The 13051-nt window shown below is 36.2% G+C and overlaps 1 protein-coding gene across 2 annotated transcripts in view; it reads left to right on the top strand.

Annotated features, from left to right (window-relative positions):
* The window catches only part of HECW2 (HECT, C2 and WW domain containing E3 ubiquitin protein ligase 2), a 432558-nt gene extending 425055 nt beyond the window's left edge, over positions 1-7503 (top strand). For both annotated transcript variants that reach the window (XM_070388859.1, XM_070388865.1), the window contains one exon: positions 5347-7503. In XM_070388859.1, coding sequence (XP_070244960.1) covers positions 5347-5458 — 112 coding nt within the window. In that variant the 3' untranslated portion in view covers positions 5459-7503. The remainder of the gene's footprint in view (positions 1-5346) is intronic.
* The last annotated feature ends 5548 nt before the right edge of the window (positions 7504-13051 follow it).

A 13051-nucleotide genomic window follows, 5' to 3' on the forward strand; every position in this document is an offset into this window, starting at 1 on the left:
AGGTTGAGGATCAATGATGGTGATTATGTCTTGTGACTGAAGAGGATCAAAAAAGTTGTCCAGTCCTTCCTTTTGTATTGAGAACTGAATTAAAAATATGAGTATCCAGGCTTATGGATTTACTGGAAAAGTTACTGAACAGCAGAGACATTCAGAGTTCCTGTTTTTTTGCTCAGAAACCTGGGAGGATGAAAGGACTGCTGCTGACTCCCAGCTTCCACCACTGCCCTTGATAGGGGTGATGCTACTATATTACACTTATTACCCGTAACTACCTCTTCTTAGGCTACACTACTACATTGAGACCTGTAGCAGTTTTCCAAAGCTGCGTAACCAATTACCACCAATTTAGCAGCTTAAAACAACATGGTTACTATGTCACTGTTTCTGTAATCAGGAGTCCGAGCACAATTGAGCCAGGTCTTCTGCTCAGCATCTGAAAGCTGAAATCAAAATGTCGGCTGGATTGCATTCTCATCTGGAAGCTCAACTAGGGAAGGACCTGCTTCCAAACTCCCTTTTAGGTTGTTGATAGAATTTATTCCTTAAATCTACACAATTCATGGCAGTCTACCTCTTCAAATCTAGCAACAGTGAGACTCTGATTTCTAGATGCTCCTTTTAAAAGTCTCACCTAATTAGGTCAGGCCCAAGTTCAGGATCATCACCTTTTTAATTAACTTAAAATAAACTGATGTGAGACTTAATTACATCTTCAATATATCCTCACCCTTGCCATATTCTATTGGTTACAAATACAGGTCCCCTGTCATACTTAAAAGATAGGGATTATACAAAGGCATGGGTCATGGCAGATCATCTTAGAATTCTTCATACCACAAGACCACAATGAATTAAAATTCATCATTCAATCCAAGTATGCAAAAGAAGTTAATTGGAGGATTCAGACATTCAGTTCAGTTCAGTCGCTCAGTAGTGTCCGACTCTGCGACCCCATGAATTGCAGCATGCCAGGCCTCCTTGTCCATCACCAACTCCTGGAGTTCACTCAAACTCATGTCCATCGAGTCGGTGATGCCATCCAGCCATCTCATCCTCTGTCATCCCCTTCTCCTCCTGCCCCCAATCCCTCCCAGCATCAGAGTCTTTTCCAGTGAGTCAACTCTTCACATCAGGTGGCCAAAGTACTGGAGTTTCAGCTTTAGCATCATTCCTTCCAAAGAACACCCAGGACTGATCTCCTTTAGGATGGACTGGTTGGATCTCCTTGCAATCCAAGGGACTCTCTGGAGTCTTCTCCAACACCACAGTTCAAAAGCATCAATTCTTCGGCACTCAGCTTTCTTCACAGTCCAAATCTCACATCCATACATGACTACTGGAAAAACCATAGCCTTGACTAGATGGACCTTTGTTGGCAAAGTAATATCTCTGCTTTTCAATATGCTATCTAGGTTGGTCATAACTTTCTTTCCAAGGGGTAAGTGTCTTTTAATTTCATGGCTGCAGTCACCATCTGCAGTGATTTTGGAGCCCAAAAAAATAAAGTCTGACACTGTTTCCACTGTTTCCCCATCTATTTCCCATGAAGTGATGGGACCAGATGCCATGATCTTAGTTTTCTGAATGTTGAGCTTTAAGCCAACTTTTTACTCTCCTCTTTCACTTTCATCAAGAGGCTTTTTAGTTCCTCTTCACTTTCTGCCATAAGGGTGGTGTCATCTGCATATCTGAGGTTATTGATATTTCTCCTGGCAATCTTGATTCCAGCTTGTGCTTCTTCCAGCCCAGCATTTCTCATGATGTACTCTGCGTATAAGTTAAATAAGCAGGGTGACAATATACAGCCTTGACGGACTCCTTTTCCTATTTGGAACCAGTCTGTTGTTCCATGTCCAGTTCTAACTGTTTCTTCCTGACCTGCATATAGGTTTCTCAAGAGGCAGGTCAGGTGGTCTGGTATTCCCATCTCGTTCAGAATTTTCCACAGTTTATTGTGATCCACACAGTCAAAGGCTTTGGCATAGTCAATAAAGCAGAAATAGATGTTTTTCTGGAACTCTCTTGCTTTTTCCATGATCCAGCGGATGTTGGCAATTTAGTGAGAGATAATACAAGAGTAAATCTCTTTATTTTGAAGTATTTCTTACAAGTCAATAAGAAATCCTAAAACTTTGGATGATAAATTTATTTCACACTCATAAGAATGACTGTTATTAAAAAAAATAACAAGTATTGGAGAGGATATAGAGAAATTGGAACCCATATTCATAAAAATACTTTTTTACAATAGTCAAAATGTAAAAACAACCCGTGTCAATCAATGGATGAATGGATTAACAAAACATAATATATACAAACAATGGAATATTATTCAGCTGGGAAAAAAGGAAATTGCAACCTATGCTACAACATGGACCTGGAAAATGCTAAGGGAAATAAGCTAATCACAAGGGATGAATATGGTATGATTCCACTTATATGAGGTACTTAGAGTAGTCAAATTCATAGAGACAGGAAATAGATTGATGGTTGCAGGGGTGGAAGAAAATAGGAGTTAGTGTTCAATGGGTACAGATTTTCAGTTTGGAAAGAGAAAAAATTTCTAGAGATGGATAATGGTGATGGTTGCAGAACAATGTGAATGTACTTAATGCTACAGAATTGTGTCCTTGATAATGGTTATCAATGTGATGTGATTTATATTTATCAAAATAAAAATTTTTGGAGAAAAAATAAATGGGCCAAGTAGATGAACATGTAGATCACAAAACGGGAAATGTTACAAATAAGCTGACTTGGGGAAAGAGTCTCAGCCTTGTTGGTAGCCAGTGAAGTGAAAGTGTTTAAATTTCATCTAAAAGAAGTACCGTCTTTAGTCTAATGGGATAATGAATGTATGGGTCTCACGCACAAAGCCTGGATGATAATTATATTCAAAATATACTTCATTTCTCTGCTTCTTCCTCCCCTTTCCCTGTAACAGATTTAAAGTTTTCAGTTAGTATTTTTATACCAGTGTTTTACACAAGATAGATATTTAAACCATTTCTGAGACTTTCAGTATGCTAGTTCAGTTTCTTTAAAAAAGTAAAATATTCTTCTTGAGACCCAAGTTAAGGCTCAGATGTAAGGAGGTATAATATGTACTATGTCAAATGCAATTTTGAAATAGTTTATGAAAATGTATTTGATTGCAAAGATTGATTAAATGATTTTCCCCCAATATATTCTAGAGTTTGTAATATTAAGAACTTGTAAACTCTGAGCCAGTTCTATTTCTGTGTCCTAAAATTGGTACAGACAGTCCCAGACTCAGGAAGGTTTGACTTAGAATTTTTTGACTTTACAGTGGTTTGAAAATGATATGAGACTTTCCTGGTGGCTCAGTGGTGAAGAACCTGCCTGCCAATGCAGGAGACGTGGGCTCAATCCCTGGGTCAGGAAGATTTCCTGGAGAGCTACAGTTGATAGGGTCACAAATAGTTGGACATGACTGAGCACGCACACACAAAAGTGATACACTTTCAGTAGAAATCGTATTTTTAGTTTTGAGTCATGATCTTTTCCTAGGCTAACAATATTCAGTGTTATACTTTTTCATGATGCTGGACAGCATCATTGAGCCTGAGCTCCTAGTCAGCCATGTGATCACCAGGGTTAAAAAAAAAAAAAAATGGTACACATACAACCATTCCATACCCATACAAACATTCTGAAACTCAATAAATTACATGAGATATTCAACTCTTTATTATAGAAGAGGCTTTGTGTTAGATGATGTTGCCCAACTGTAGGCCAGTGTAAGTGTTCTGAGATGTACAAGGTAGTCTAGGCCAAGCTGTGATGTTCAGTTAGTTAGGTGTATCACACGCTTTTTTGACTTATGATATTTTCAGTTTACGAGGGTGTAACCTCATTGTAAGCTGAGGAAGACCTGGTTTTTCTAATATGACAGAGCCCTTCGTGTTAACGTTTTTAATAAGCTATGTGGCCACACACCTGCTTTATTTATTATCTCTTTGTTATCTCAGTTTCCACGAGTCATGATTATCCTTTGGCAATTTAATGAAGACAATTAGAGTAAATGTTTTTGATGGTAATGAAATGTAGCTAAAAATGCACGTCTTATTAATTGGTCAAACACTGTAAGCCAGGCATTGTATTAAGTGTGTTTCTGTGATTTCATTTAATTCTCATATCCTCTGAGACAAATAATGGTGTTTCTATGATTTCATTTAATCCTCATATCCTTCTGAAACAAATAATATGATTCTCATTTTATAGATGAGAAATTGAGTGGAAGGTTTTTAATAATTCACTGCAAATCACACAGCTGTTTGGTAATGCTGAAATTCAAACAAGTTTCTCCAACTGCAAACCTCTAATCTTCCCACAACACTACACTGTAGCTAGGAGTATAACTATATTTATCTCCTAAATATTAAAGTTATTTATAAGAATAAAAGGTTAAAACCATGTGATTTTGTAAAAACAGCCTGTTAATGATCACAGCTCCTAAAATTCCATATTAATTCAGGAGCAGTTTTTAAAAGCAAAGTTGTTTAGCTCCTGCAAACAAACTGTTGTACATTCCAAATAAAATGCTTCCTATTTCATGTCAAAAGTGCAGATTTGCTTCCTGATAAGATGTGCTATTTGGAGGCTGTCTATTTTTTTATTGTGATTCAGGTGCAAATAACAGGAAAGCATATTTTTTCCTATCTTGGCCAAAGGGGAGGTATTTCTAAAAAAGAATGTAACATAATGATTTAAATGGCCATTATTTTGCATCATGAATTAGGAGAAATCAGATTATAGCACAGGAGTCAAAGAAGTAACAATGGTCTACTGACTACGACAGGAAAGTCCAGCCAGGGAATTTCCCAAAACTCTAAGCCATGAGGTCTTCAGAGACACTCAGTGCTCTTCCTTGACCAACAAAATGAAAAAATGCAAAACCATTGACTTTTTAAGAAACATTCAGGCAAATGCCAACTCTGAAAACAAATTACTTTGCAAGAGCTTACCTTCATGACTTTTAGGGGAATAAAAAAAAAAACAACCTAACATCAAAAGAGAAATAAAAATACAAACTTGTCTTTGTAATTCTAGACAACTAAACAAATAGCAATATATATGTCATATGGATTTTAAATGATTGTGAAAATGTAAAGAAAAATTTTTTAAAGATATTATTTCCCTTAAAAGAATTCAGTTCTGAATTGTTCAAGTCAAAACATTTTCAAAGTGTTTCCAAAAGGAGTGTGAAAATTGGCAACAAACCAATTTGAATATGAAAGACAAGCATGCACAGACACCAGAAGAAAGGATCTCATTTCACTCAAAGCATTCTGAACTCTGTACTGCTTCTTCTGTTTGCAGAGCTCACACTTGTTTTAACCGTCTGGATCTCCCTCCATACCCATCCTTCTCCATGCTTTATGAAAAACTCTTGACAGCAGTTGAAGAGACCAGTACCTTTGGACTTGAGTGACCTGGAGGCAAAATGCCCAGCTCTGTGTAGACAGGCAATTCCAGAAGCTGCCTTCCTGAAGAATGGCTGAACGTTGGAAGTTTCAGGAGTCGCTTCCATTAGAGTAAAGCTGAATGCTGTTATTTTCCAGGAACGGATGCTCTGTCACATTTGGGTACTGGCTAGTGATGATGATCCTCTTGGAAGGATTTGGGTGAGCTTGATGCCCAGGGAACCACCCAACAGTCTTTCAATCAACAGTTCTTGACTGCCAAACTTTTTTCCATTTGTTATGTTCCAAGACAAAGATGAACCTGTACACCATCAGCTCCATGGTAACTTTTAGAGACTCAGGAGAATCATGAAACTTACCTTTGAACATGGTTCAAGCCAAACTGACAGCACTTGGCCCAATCTCCAAATTAGTGCAAGTTAAACAGTATAATAAAAACAAATATATTTCCTGAAAATACATTCATTTAAGCCCTCAGTTGTAACAGGATATTCATTTTCTTGCTTATGAGTACCTGCATGGTGTGTACCATAGGCTTCAGCTTTCATGGGACACAAGTGGAAAATGAAACCAAGTCAATATGAGGTAACCTTTAAGATTTGCAATAAGGTGGTCTGTGACAATGTATATGCAAAGTGATATGTGTGTAATTATGGCTGAAGACAAACTGTTAAACAATGAATTACTAATGACAGATTTTATGCTTTATAATGCATGAAAACAATTTTAAAATAATTAGCAATTAATCACAGCGTATCAGGAAAAAAGTACACAGTGAGTTCTGTTTATTTTTTATAGTTTCATTATATTTATGTTCTCTAAGATGTAGATAAGAATCTACCTATCATACTATATGTACCATCTGTTCCATTTTCATGTACCATGCTTATTCGGGCATCATGCTTGTATGTATCCTTTTAAGCACTCTCAAGGGAACAAAAGGGCCTTTTATTTTTATAAAGGTACAAAAAATTCCCCAAAATATTTTGCACTGAATGTACCAAAGTTGAAGGGACATTATAATATGACTAACAACAACTCCATCACTTGACAAGTATAATAGAAAATAGCTTCTAAATCAAACTTTCTTCACAGTGCCATGTCTACCACTACAAGGACTGTGCATCTAAGTAATAATTTTTTAAGACTCACTATATGTGATAGTATGATATGCATTTATTTAAAATGCATTAGACTCTTCCATCCATCAAATACTTTACAGGATGGCATTTAATACAGATATTTCGTATTTCCCCCACTGCTTTTTATTTGTACAGCATCATTAAACACTAAGCTCAGTTAGGGAGCCATCAGCAACACCCAAGAGATCAGCTCTCTTTAGTAATAAGAATTCCATTTTCCCTCATCAGTGAAGACATCACAAATTGAAAGTCTCAGTACTATATTTCTAAGTCTGCATTTTCACTGATGCATAATTTTCTTATCAATATTAAGAAACAGTTTTTCTATAATATCTCAGAAACTGCATGACATCACTAGCATTGTCTCTGCTTAGTTTATCAGAAGGTGTTTTTCATTTTTATTACTTTGGGGTTACTCACCATCATGGTTTATTTCTTGACTTATGGCCACAACTAACCAGATGTTCGATATGATGAAGTTAAATTGAGGGTAATAAAAGCATTGGATTAAACATTTGGTTTGCCAGCCTATGGTATCATAGGCATTGCCCAAAACATTTATGGTAGCCATGGAATTCCTGTTATAGGGTGTTAGCAATCTTACGTTTTATAGAGGTCAAATGCATGATTTTCATAGATGGTTGATGATGGTAAGAACTGATTACTCTGTTGGTTAAACTACATTTACTATGGGGACCCTCAAGAGTAATACTACTCATTGTATTCCTACACTAAAGGCAGGTACTGCAGTGTGGAGAAACATTCTGGGAACAAAGGTTACAACAATCTGGAAGTAAGGAAAGATTTATCTGTGTATTGTATTGGAAAGAAAGGAAAGAAAAAAATCTTAACTGGAAATGTTAGTTTGTACTTACTTATCATGAATATAAGTATATATTTAATTTTACAAACTATTTTTACTTGTTTGTATTTTTTTCATTATAAGGGAAAATAGTATAACATACTTTTTTAAAAACACACTTTTGATGGTATATAAAATGTTTCAGAGCTGGCATTCCCTAAGCAGCTGATAGGTTTCAATAATACAGCATTTCTTTCAAAACTATTTTCATAGACCATGTTAGCTTGAATTTTGGTTTGTGACACTTTGTTGTCATATTCTGCATTATTAGGTAAGAGATTTGAAATAAAATATATCTCTTTAATTATTTCTTTCCAAATACCAGTATAATCATTAATTGCTACCATTCTCAGAATTGGAAATTATCCAAGATGTACCTATCACATCAGAATACCATGATACTGGATCTCTTATTTTTCATTTGTATAAACAAAAGAATCTGATAATAACTATTTAAAACATTAAATAACATTTCCACAGAATAAATTCAACTTTAATATACTCTACAAATAGAAATATCCATAAATATTTTCTTCTGGACTATGAACCTAGATAATTTGGCTGTCTGGTCTTGTTTTCTTTAAAATGCTCATAAATGATACATATAGTATACCCTTTTATAAAAGACAGTCATGATACATCAAATATATGCAGACATCTCTTAGGTGAGAGAAGAGGCATTGGCATTCACTCTGTGCCAGCTGCTATGGTTGATGGTTGAGCTACAAGATTCAAAATCTGTCCTCAAGAAGCTTACAGTCTAGTGGAATACATACCAAGGTTCAGAAAATATTTTAAGTAAAATTTAATATGTTCTACAATCAAGAGAACAGCTTGCTCCATCTGGGAGTTCCAGTGACGACTTCATATGTGGGAGATACTGTGGCTAAAAAAAATCATATAAATGCTCTTTCTGTTGATACCTAATGGCATATAATAGTATGATGATACTGGTCAAGTGTGGAAGAAGGAAATGGAGTGGAGAAGGAAATGTAACCCACTCCAGTATTCTTTCCTGGGTTATCCCATGGACAGAGGAGCCTGGCATGCTACAGTCCATGAGGTCACAAAAGAGATACAGCTAAGCGTGCTCACATGCATGCACATGGAAGCCTGGAGTGCATTTACACACAGGGTTTAAAGTGTGAAGGTGGGGAACTGAACCATGATGGACCAACCCAAGGATCTTCAAGTTATCCCAAAATGACACAATGAAGTTCAATAGTTTCCCTGTTTCTTTTCATCTGCACTATGGTGTTATTAGGTTGGTGCAAAAGTAACTATGGTTTCGGACCCTGAATTTTAAGTCATTATAACTAGGCTCAGACACATCTTTATTAATCAAAATAGGAACCATCACAGTCAACACACTTTTGCCAATGAGAAATAAGTTTGTTTATTCCTGTAGCATAAAAATCCATGCTTCAAGATTTGATGAACTCTTGGAAAGCATTTTCCCTGCAAAAAAAAATTGTTGAGATGCTTAAAGAAGTGGTGGTCAGTTGGTGAGATATCAGATGAATGCAGCAGATGAGACAAAACCTCGTAGCCCAATTTGTTCAACTTTTGAAGTGTTGGTTGTATGACCTGCTGTTGGGTGTTATGGAGAAGAATTGGGCCTTTTCTGTTGACCAATGCTGGCTGCAGGCATTGCAGTTTTTGGTACATCTGATCCATTTGCTGATCATACTTCTTGAATGTAATGGTTTCACCAGGATTCAGAAAGTTGTAGTGGATCAGACCAGCATCAGACCACCAAACAGTGACCATGGCCCTTTATTTGGTGCAAGTTTGGCTTTAGTAAGTGCTTTGAAACTCCTTCTTGGTCCACCCACTGAGCTGGTCATTGCTGGTTGTATAAAATCCACTTTTTGTAGCATGTCACAATCTGGTCAAAAAATGATTCATTATTGCATAGAATAAGAGAAGATAACACTTGAAAATGATGGGTTTTTTTGATTGGTGGTCATGTCATGAGGCACCCACTTACTGAGCTTTTTCATCTTTCCAGTTTGCTTCAAATGCCAGACGATCATAGAATTTTTGACTTGGGCAACTTCTCATGTAGTTGTAAGAGGATCAGCTTCAATGATTCTCTCCATTGGTTGTCAACTTCCAATGGCCAGCCACTGCATTCCTTTTCTTCAAGGCTCTTGTCTCCTTTGCAGAACTTCTTGAACGACCACTGCACTGTATGTTCATTAACAGTTCCTGGGCTAAATGCATTGTTGATGTTGCGAGTTGTCTCCACTGCTTTACCACCCATTTTGAACTCAAATAAGAAAATTGCTTGAATTTACCTTTTGTGTAACATAATTTCCATAGCCTAAAATACATATAAAATAAACAGCAAGTAATAATTCCTTAGCAAAAAAACATAAAGCAAGAAATGCACATTAAAATGATGTATAACGTAACCACATTTAAGAGTGTATTCCAGCATCAAATGGCAAAGTTCAGAAATGCAAAACCAAAGTTACATCTGCACCAACCTAATACCTTTGCTTTGCAGTGTTAAAAATCCCAATTCCTGAGCCCATCCACCTCTGGGGTCAAAATGTTTTCCTTGTGCAAAAAAAAAAATGAATGGATCTTGGCCAAAGAAGTGTGGTTGCACTTTTCTAGCATCTGTTACTTTGTAATTAAGAAAAAGATCTGTAATAAATGAAGGAAAATTTTTTTCTCTTGTATAACAATCAAGTTTAAAAAACTTCATTCAAATGATTAACAGTAATGGTGGAATATGTTTAAACAGTGCTTTAGAGTTTCTCAGTGCTTTCGGGTGCTTAGTTTGTCTTGATCTTCACATACTCCGTGGAGTGGAAGGTATCAAGTCCTGTCTGCATCGAGGCTGATTTTCACAGGTGGCTTGTGAGATCAGTTTCAGTACTTCACAGCTACAGTTCCAGGTTTCATCTTGAGAAATGTGGACACTAATATGTATACCAGCCTATTCCAGTTTCACTGAAATTTGCAAGCTGCTTGTCTACCCAAACTCTCATTTTTTCAAACACTCTTAAAAACATGACACCTTCTGAAAAATCTTTGAAAAAATTAGCATATTCATAGAAAAAACTCCCAATATCCTTAATGTTTCCATTTTACTACATATTATGAGAAATTAAAAACAAAATGCAAAATTTGATGGCTTTTGGTGGATTTCTATATTATAGTAAGTTTAGTTTTCTCAAATATTATTTGGAAGCAAAATAATGAAACAGCACTTTAATCAGAAGCCTGATTTTACTTTTGAATTTTAAACAAGGATGGATCTAGAAAACCCTGATAGCTGAGTTCCAGCGATACGGGTGAAGGGACCACTGCAGATTCTTCTCCTCTTTGTCTTCCTCACACTGATACAACTTTTTTTCCTCTTTCTGCACAAATTATGACTTGATCACTTCTAACTAAGGCAAGCATCTGATAATGAAGAGTCTGTCCAATCCAACCCAGTTTAGGAAACTCCCATTGAAGATGAAATGATGCTACACCATCATTACAAACTACTTATCACACTGCATAGTACAAATGCAAATAAAGACCGTGGCCTCACCCTCAACCTGAATCCGACTTTCAGGCCCTTTTGTGTTCTTACCTGCTTTCTCATTTAATTGATGAGTGAAAATACTCTAAATCTTAGACACAGACACCTTACTTCGATAAAATTGAGTTTAAATTAATGAGAATGTCACTTTCACTTAGGTTCTAATTTTGCGAAGCCGATATTGCCTTTCTAATTCGATTGTGTTTTCTGGCTAGATTTGCCTGTCTCACATGGAAGCATAAGGGATGTCAGAGACATCAAGCTTTCTAAACCGTGGCTTATGGCCAACCACTTGCTGCCCACTAGAAGGATGATAGAAACAAAAAAATCAGAAAAGATGGAACCAGTAGTGGTGACCCCAACCCCCGCCCACCCCTGCTTTCTCCCCCACCACTGCCAAGAATGTGATGCTAATGATGGACCAACAGTCAGGATTCAGGAGTGGTAACTGCATTCCAAGGAGCTGGCACCAAGGATATGCTGAACATGCGTGCCCTACCCATATCTGAACAGTCAACAGCACTGTTGCAGGGAGAAAGTTAAGGGTGAAAGGATCACCTTATGGCTTGCTGGCTGTGGGTAGAAACATATACTTTGGTTTCTGACTTAGAGAAAAAGAATTATGTGTTGCCCAATGAGAGCACCGCTAGGTAATCAACCTGGTGGATTCCCTTATCTTCAGTAAGGTGATAACATTTTTCTGTATTGCAAAACAGAATTTAGTCCAAAAGTATTAAAGCTAACCATAGCTTAATTAGGAGATCCAATGATTTAGCATTAAATTGTGTTGTGGATTACTTTTAACTTAATTGTTGTTCCTATAATTGAACTTTAGGAAAAAAGAGAGCACACGTTGCTTGACACATTTCTTTTGCTTAATTTGTTTTTTAGCAGACATTCTTTGACATTACAGTCACTTCCAAAACATTTTTCATGGTTTCTAATGGTAACTTATGTGTTCCCTGGTCATGTATAAGCAAAAAGCCTAAGAATTGGGTTACTGAATTGCAAATAGAGACCTAATCTGTATTTCCAATTTTTCAAGAAATTAATCAAGTCTGAAATACATTGCTTAGATTTAATCTATAAGGTAGTTTATTTGGCTTTCACGATCAAACAGTTCAGCAGAATTGGAAGGCCCTCGTTGTATGGTTTCTGGGAAACATAGGAAAAGTAAACTTATACATGAAATTTTTATGTGGAGTGGCCTTGGGCAGGTGATATCTTTCTATCCAATTTTCTTTTAAGATATTATAACCCTGAGCAGTGTTGATAGGTATGGTGTATGATTCAGGCTGAATCAAATATTACTGATGCAGCTAAGGAATCAGTATACTATTTCTGGTTACTATCACCTTCTATAAGAAAGGATGGATAATGTTCAAGAAATACCTTGGAAGGACTAACCAGGAAACACACAAAACTGAATGTTCTTTTAGGACCTTAATGCACTAAAAGATGGTATTACAACCTATTTTTCTTTATATGGTATCATAAGTAAAATTTGAGCCTGTTAATATGTTGGAAAGTGCATAATATCACATGTTTTTATAATAGGGATGCAGGCATTCCAAAGTAAATGAATAAAGACACATGCATCTCTCTTGCCTCTTACTGAAAGTATTAATCTAATTTTATAATAATGACTACTTTTTAATATTTAGGCTCTGTAAAAAGAGAAAAAGCCACATTTATGTCCAAGATTTCAGTGGAGCACAGGTGGTGTATTTTTTTAAGCCTTCAAATTTCTTTTCACAAATTCCACCCATTGTGTCTATTACATCATGTCACAATTAGTAGCTATGTTTCTATTTTTGTTGAGTTTATTTAAGCCTCATATTTATTCAATGTTACTTTTAATAGAGAACAATAATGGGAAGTATTTGCTATTGACATTGAGATTATACAGCTCTCATTTCACCTTATATTTAAATTTCATCTTTTTTTCTCCAAGCAAATAATGCAGACTGTTGACATCCTAGAAATGAATCATGGGTGATCTTAAATGGAGCCTGGGACTCTGAAATGTAGACTTGTTTGTTTTCTGGAAAGT

The sequence above is a fragment of the Bos mutus genome, chromosome 2 (assembly GCF_027580195.1).
Source record: "Bos mutus isolate GX-2022 chromosome 2, NWIPB_WYAK_1.1, whole genome shotgun sequence".
Classification (NCBI taxonomy): domain Eukaryota; kingdom Metazoa; phylum Chordata; class Mammalia; order Artiodactyla; family Bovidae; genus Bos; species Bos mutus.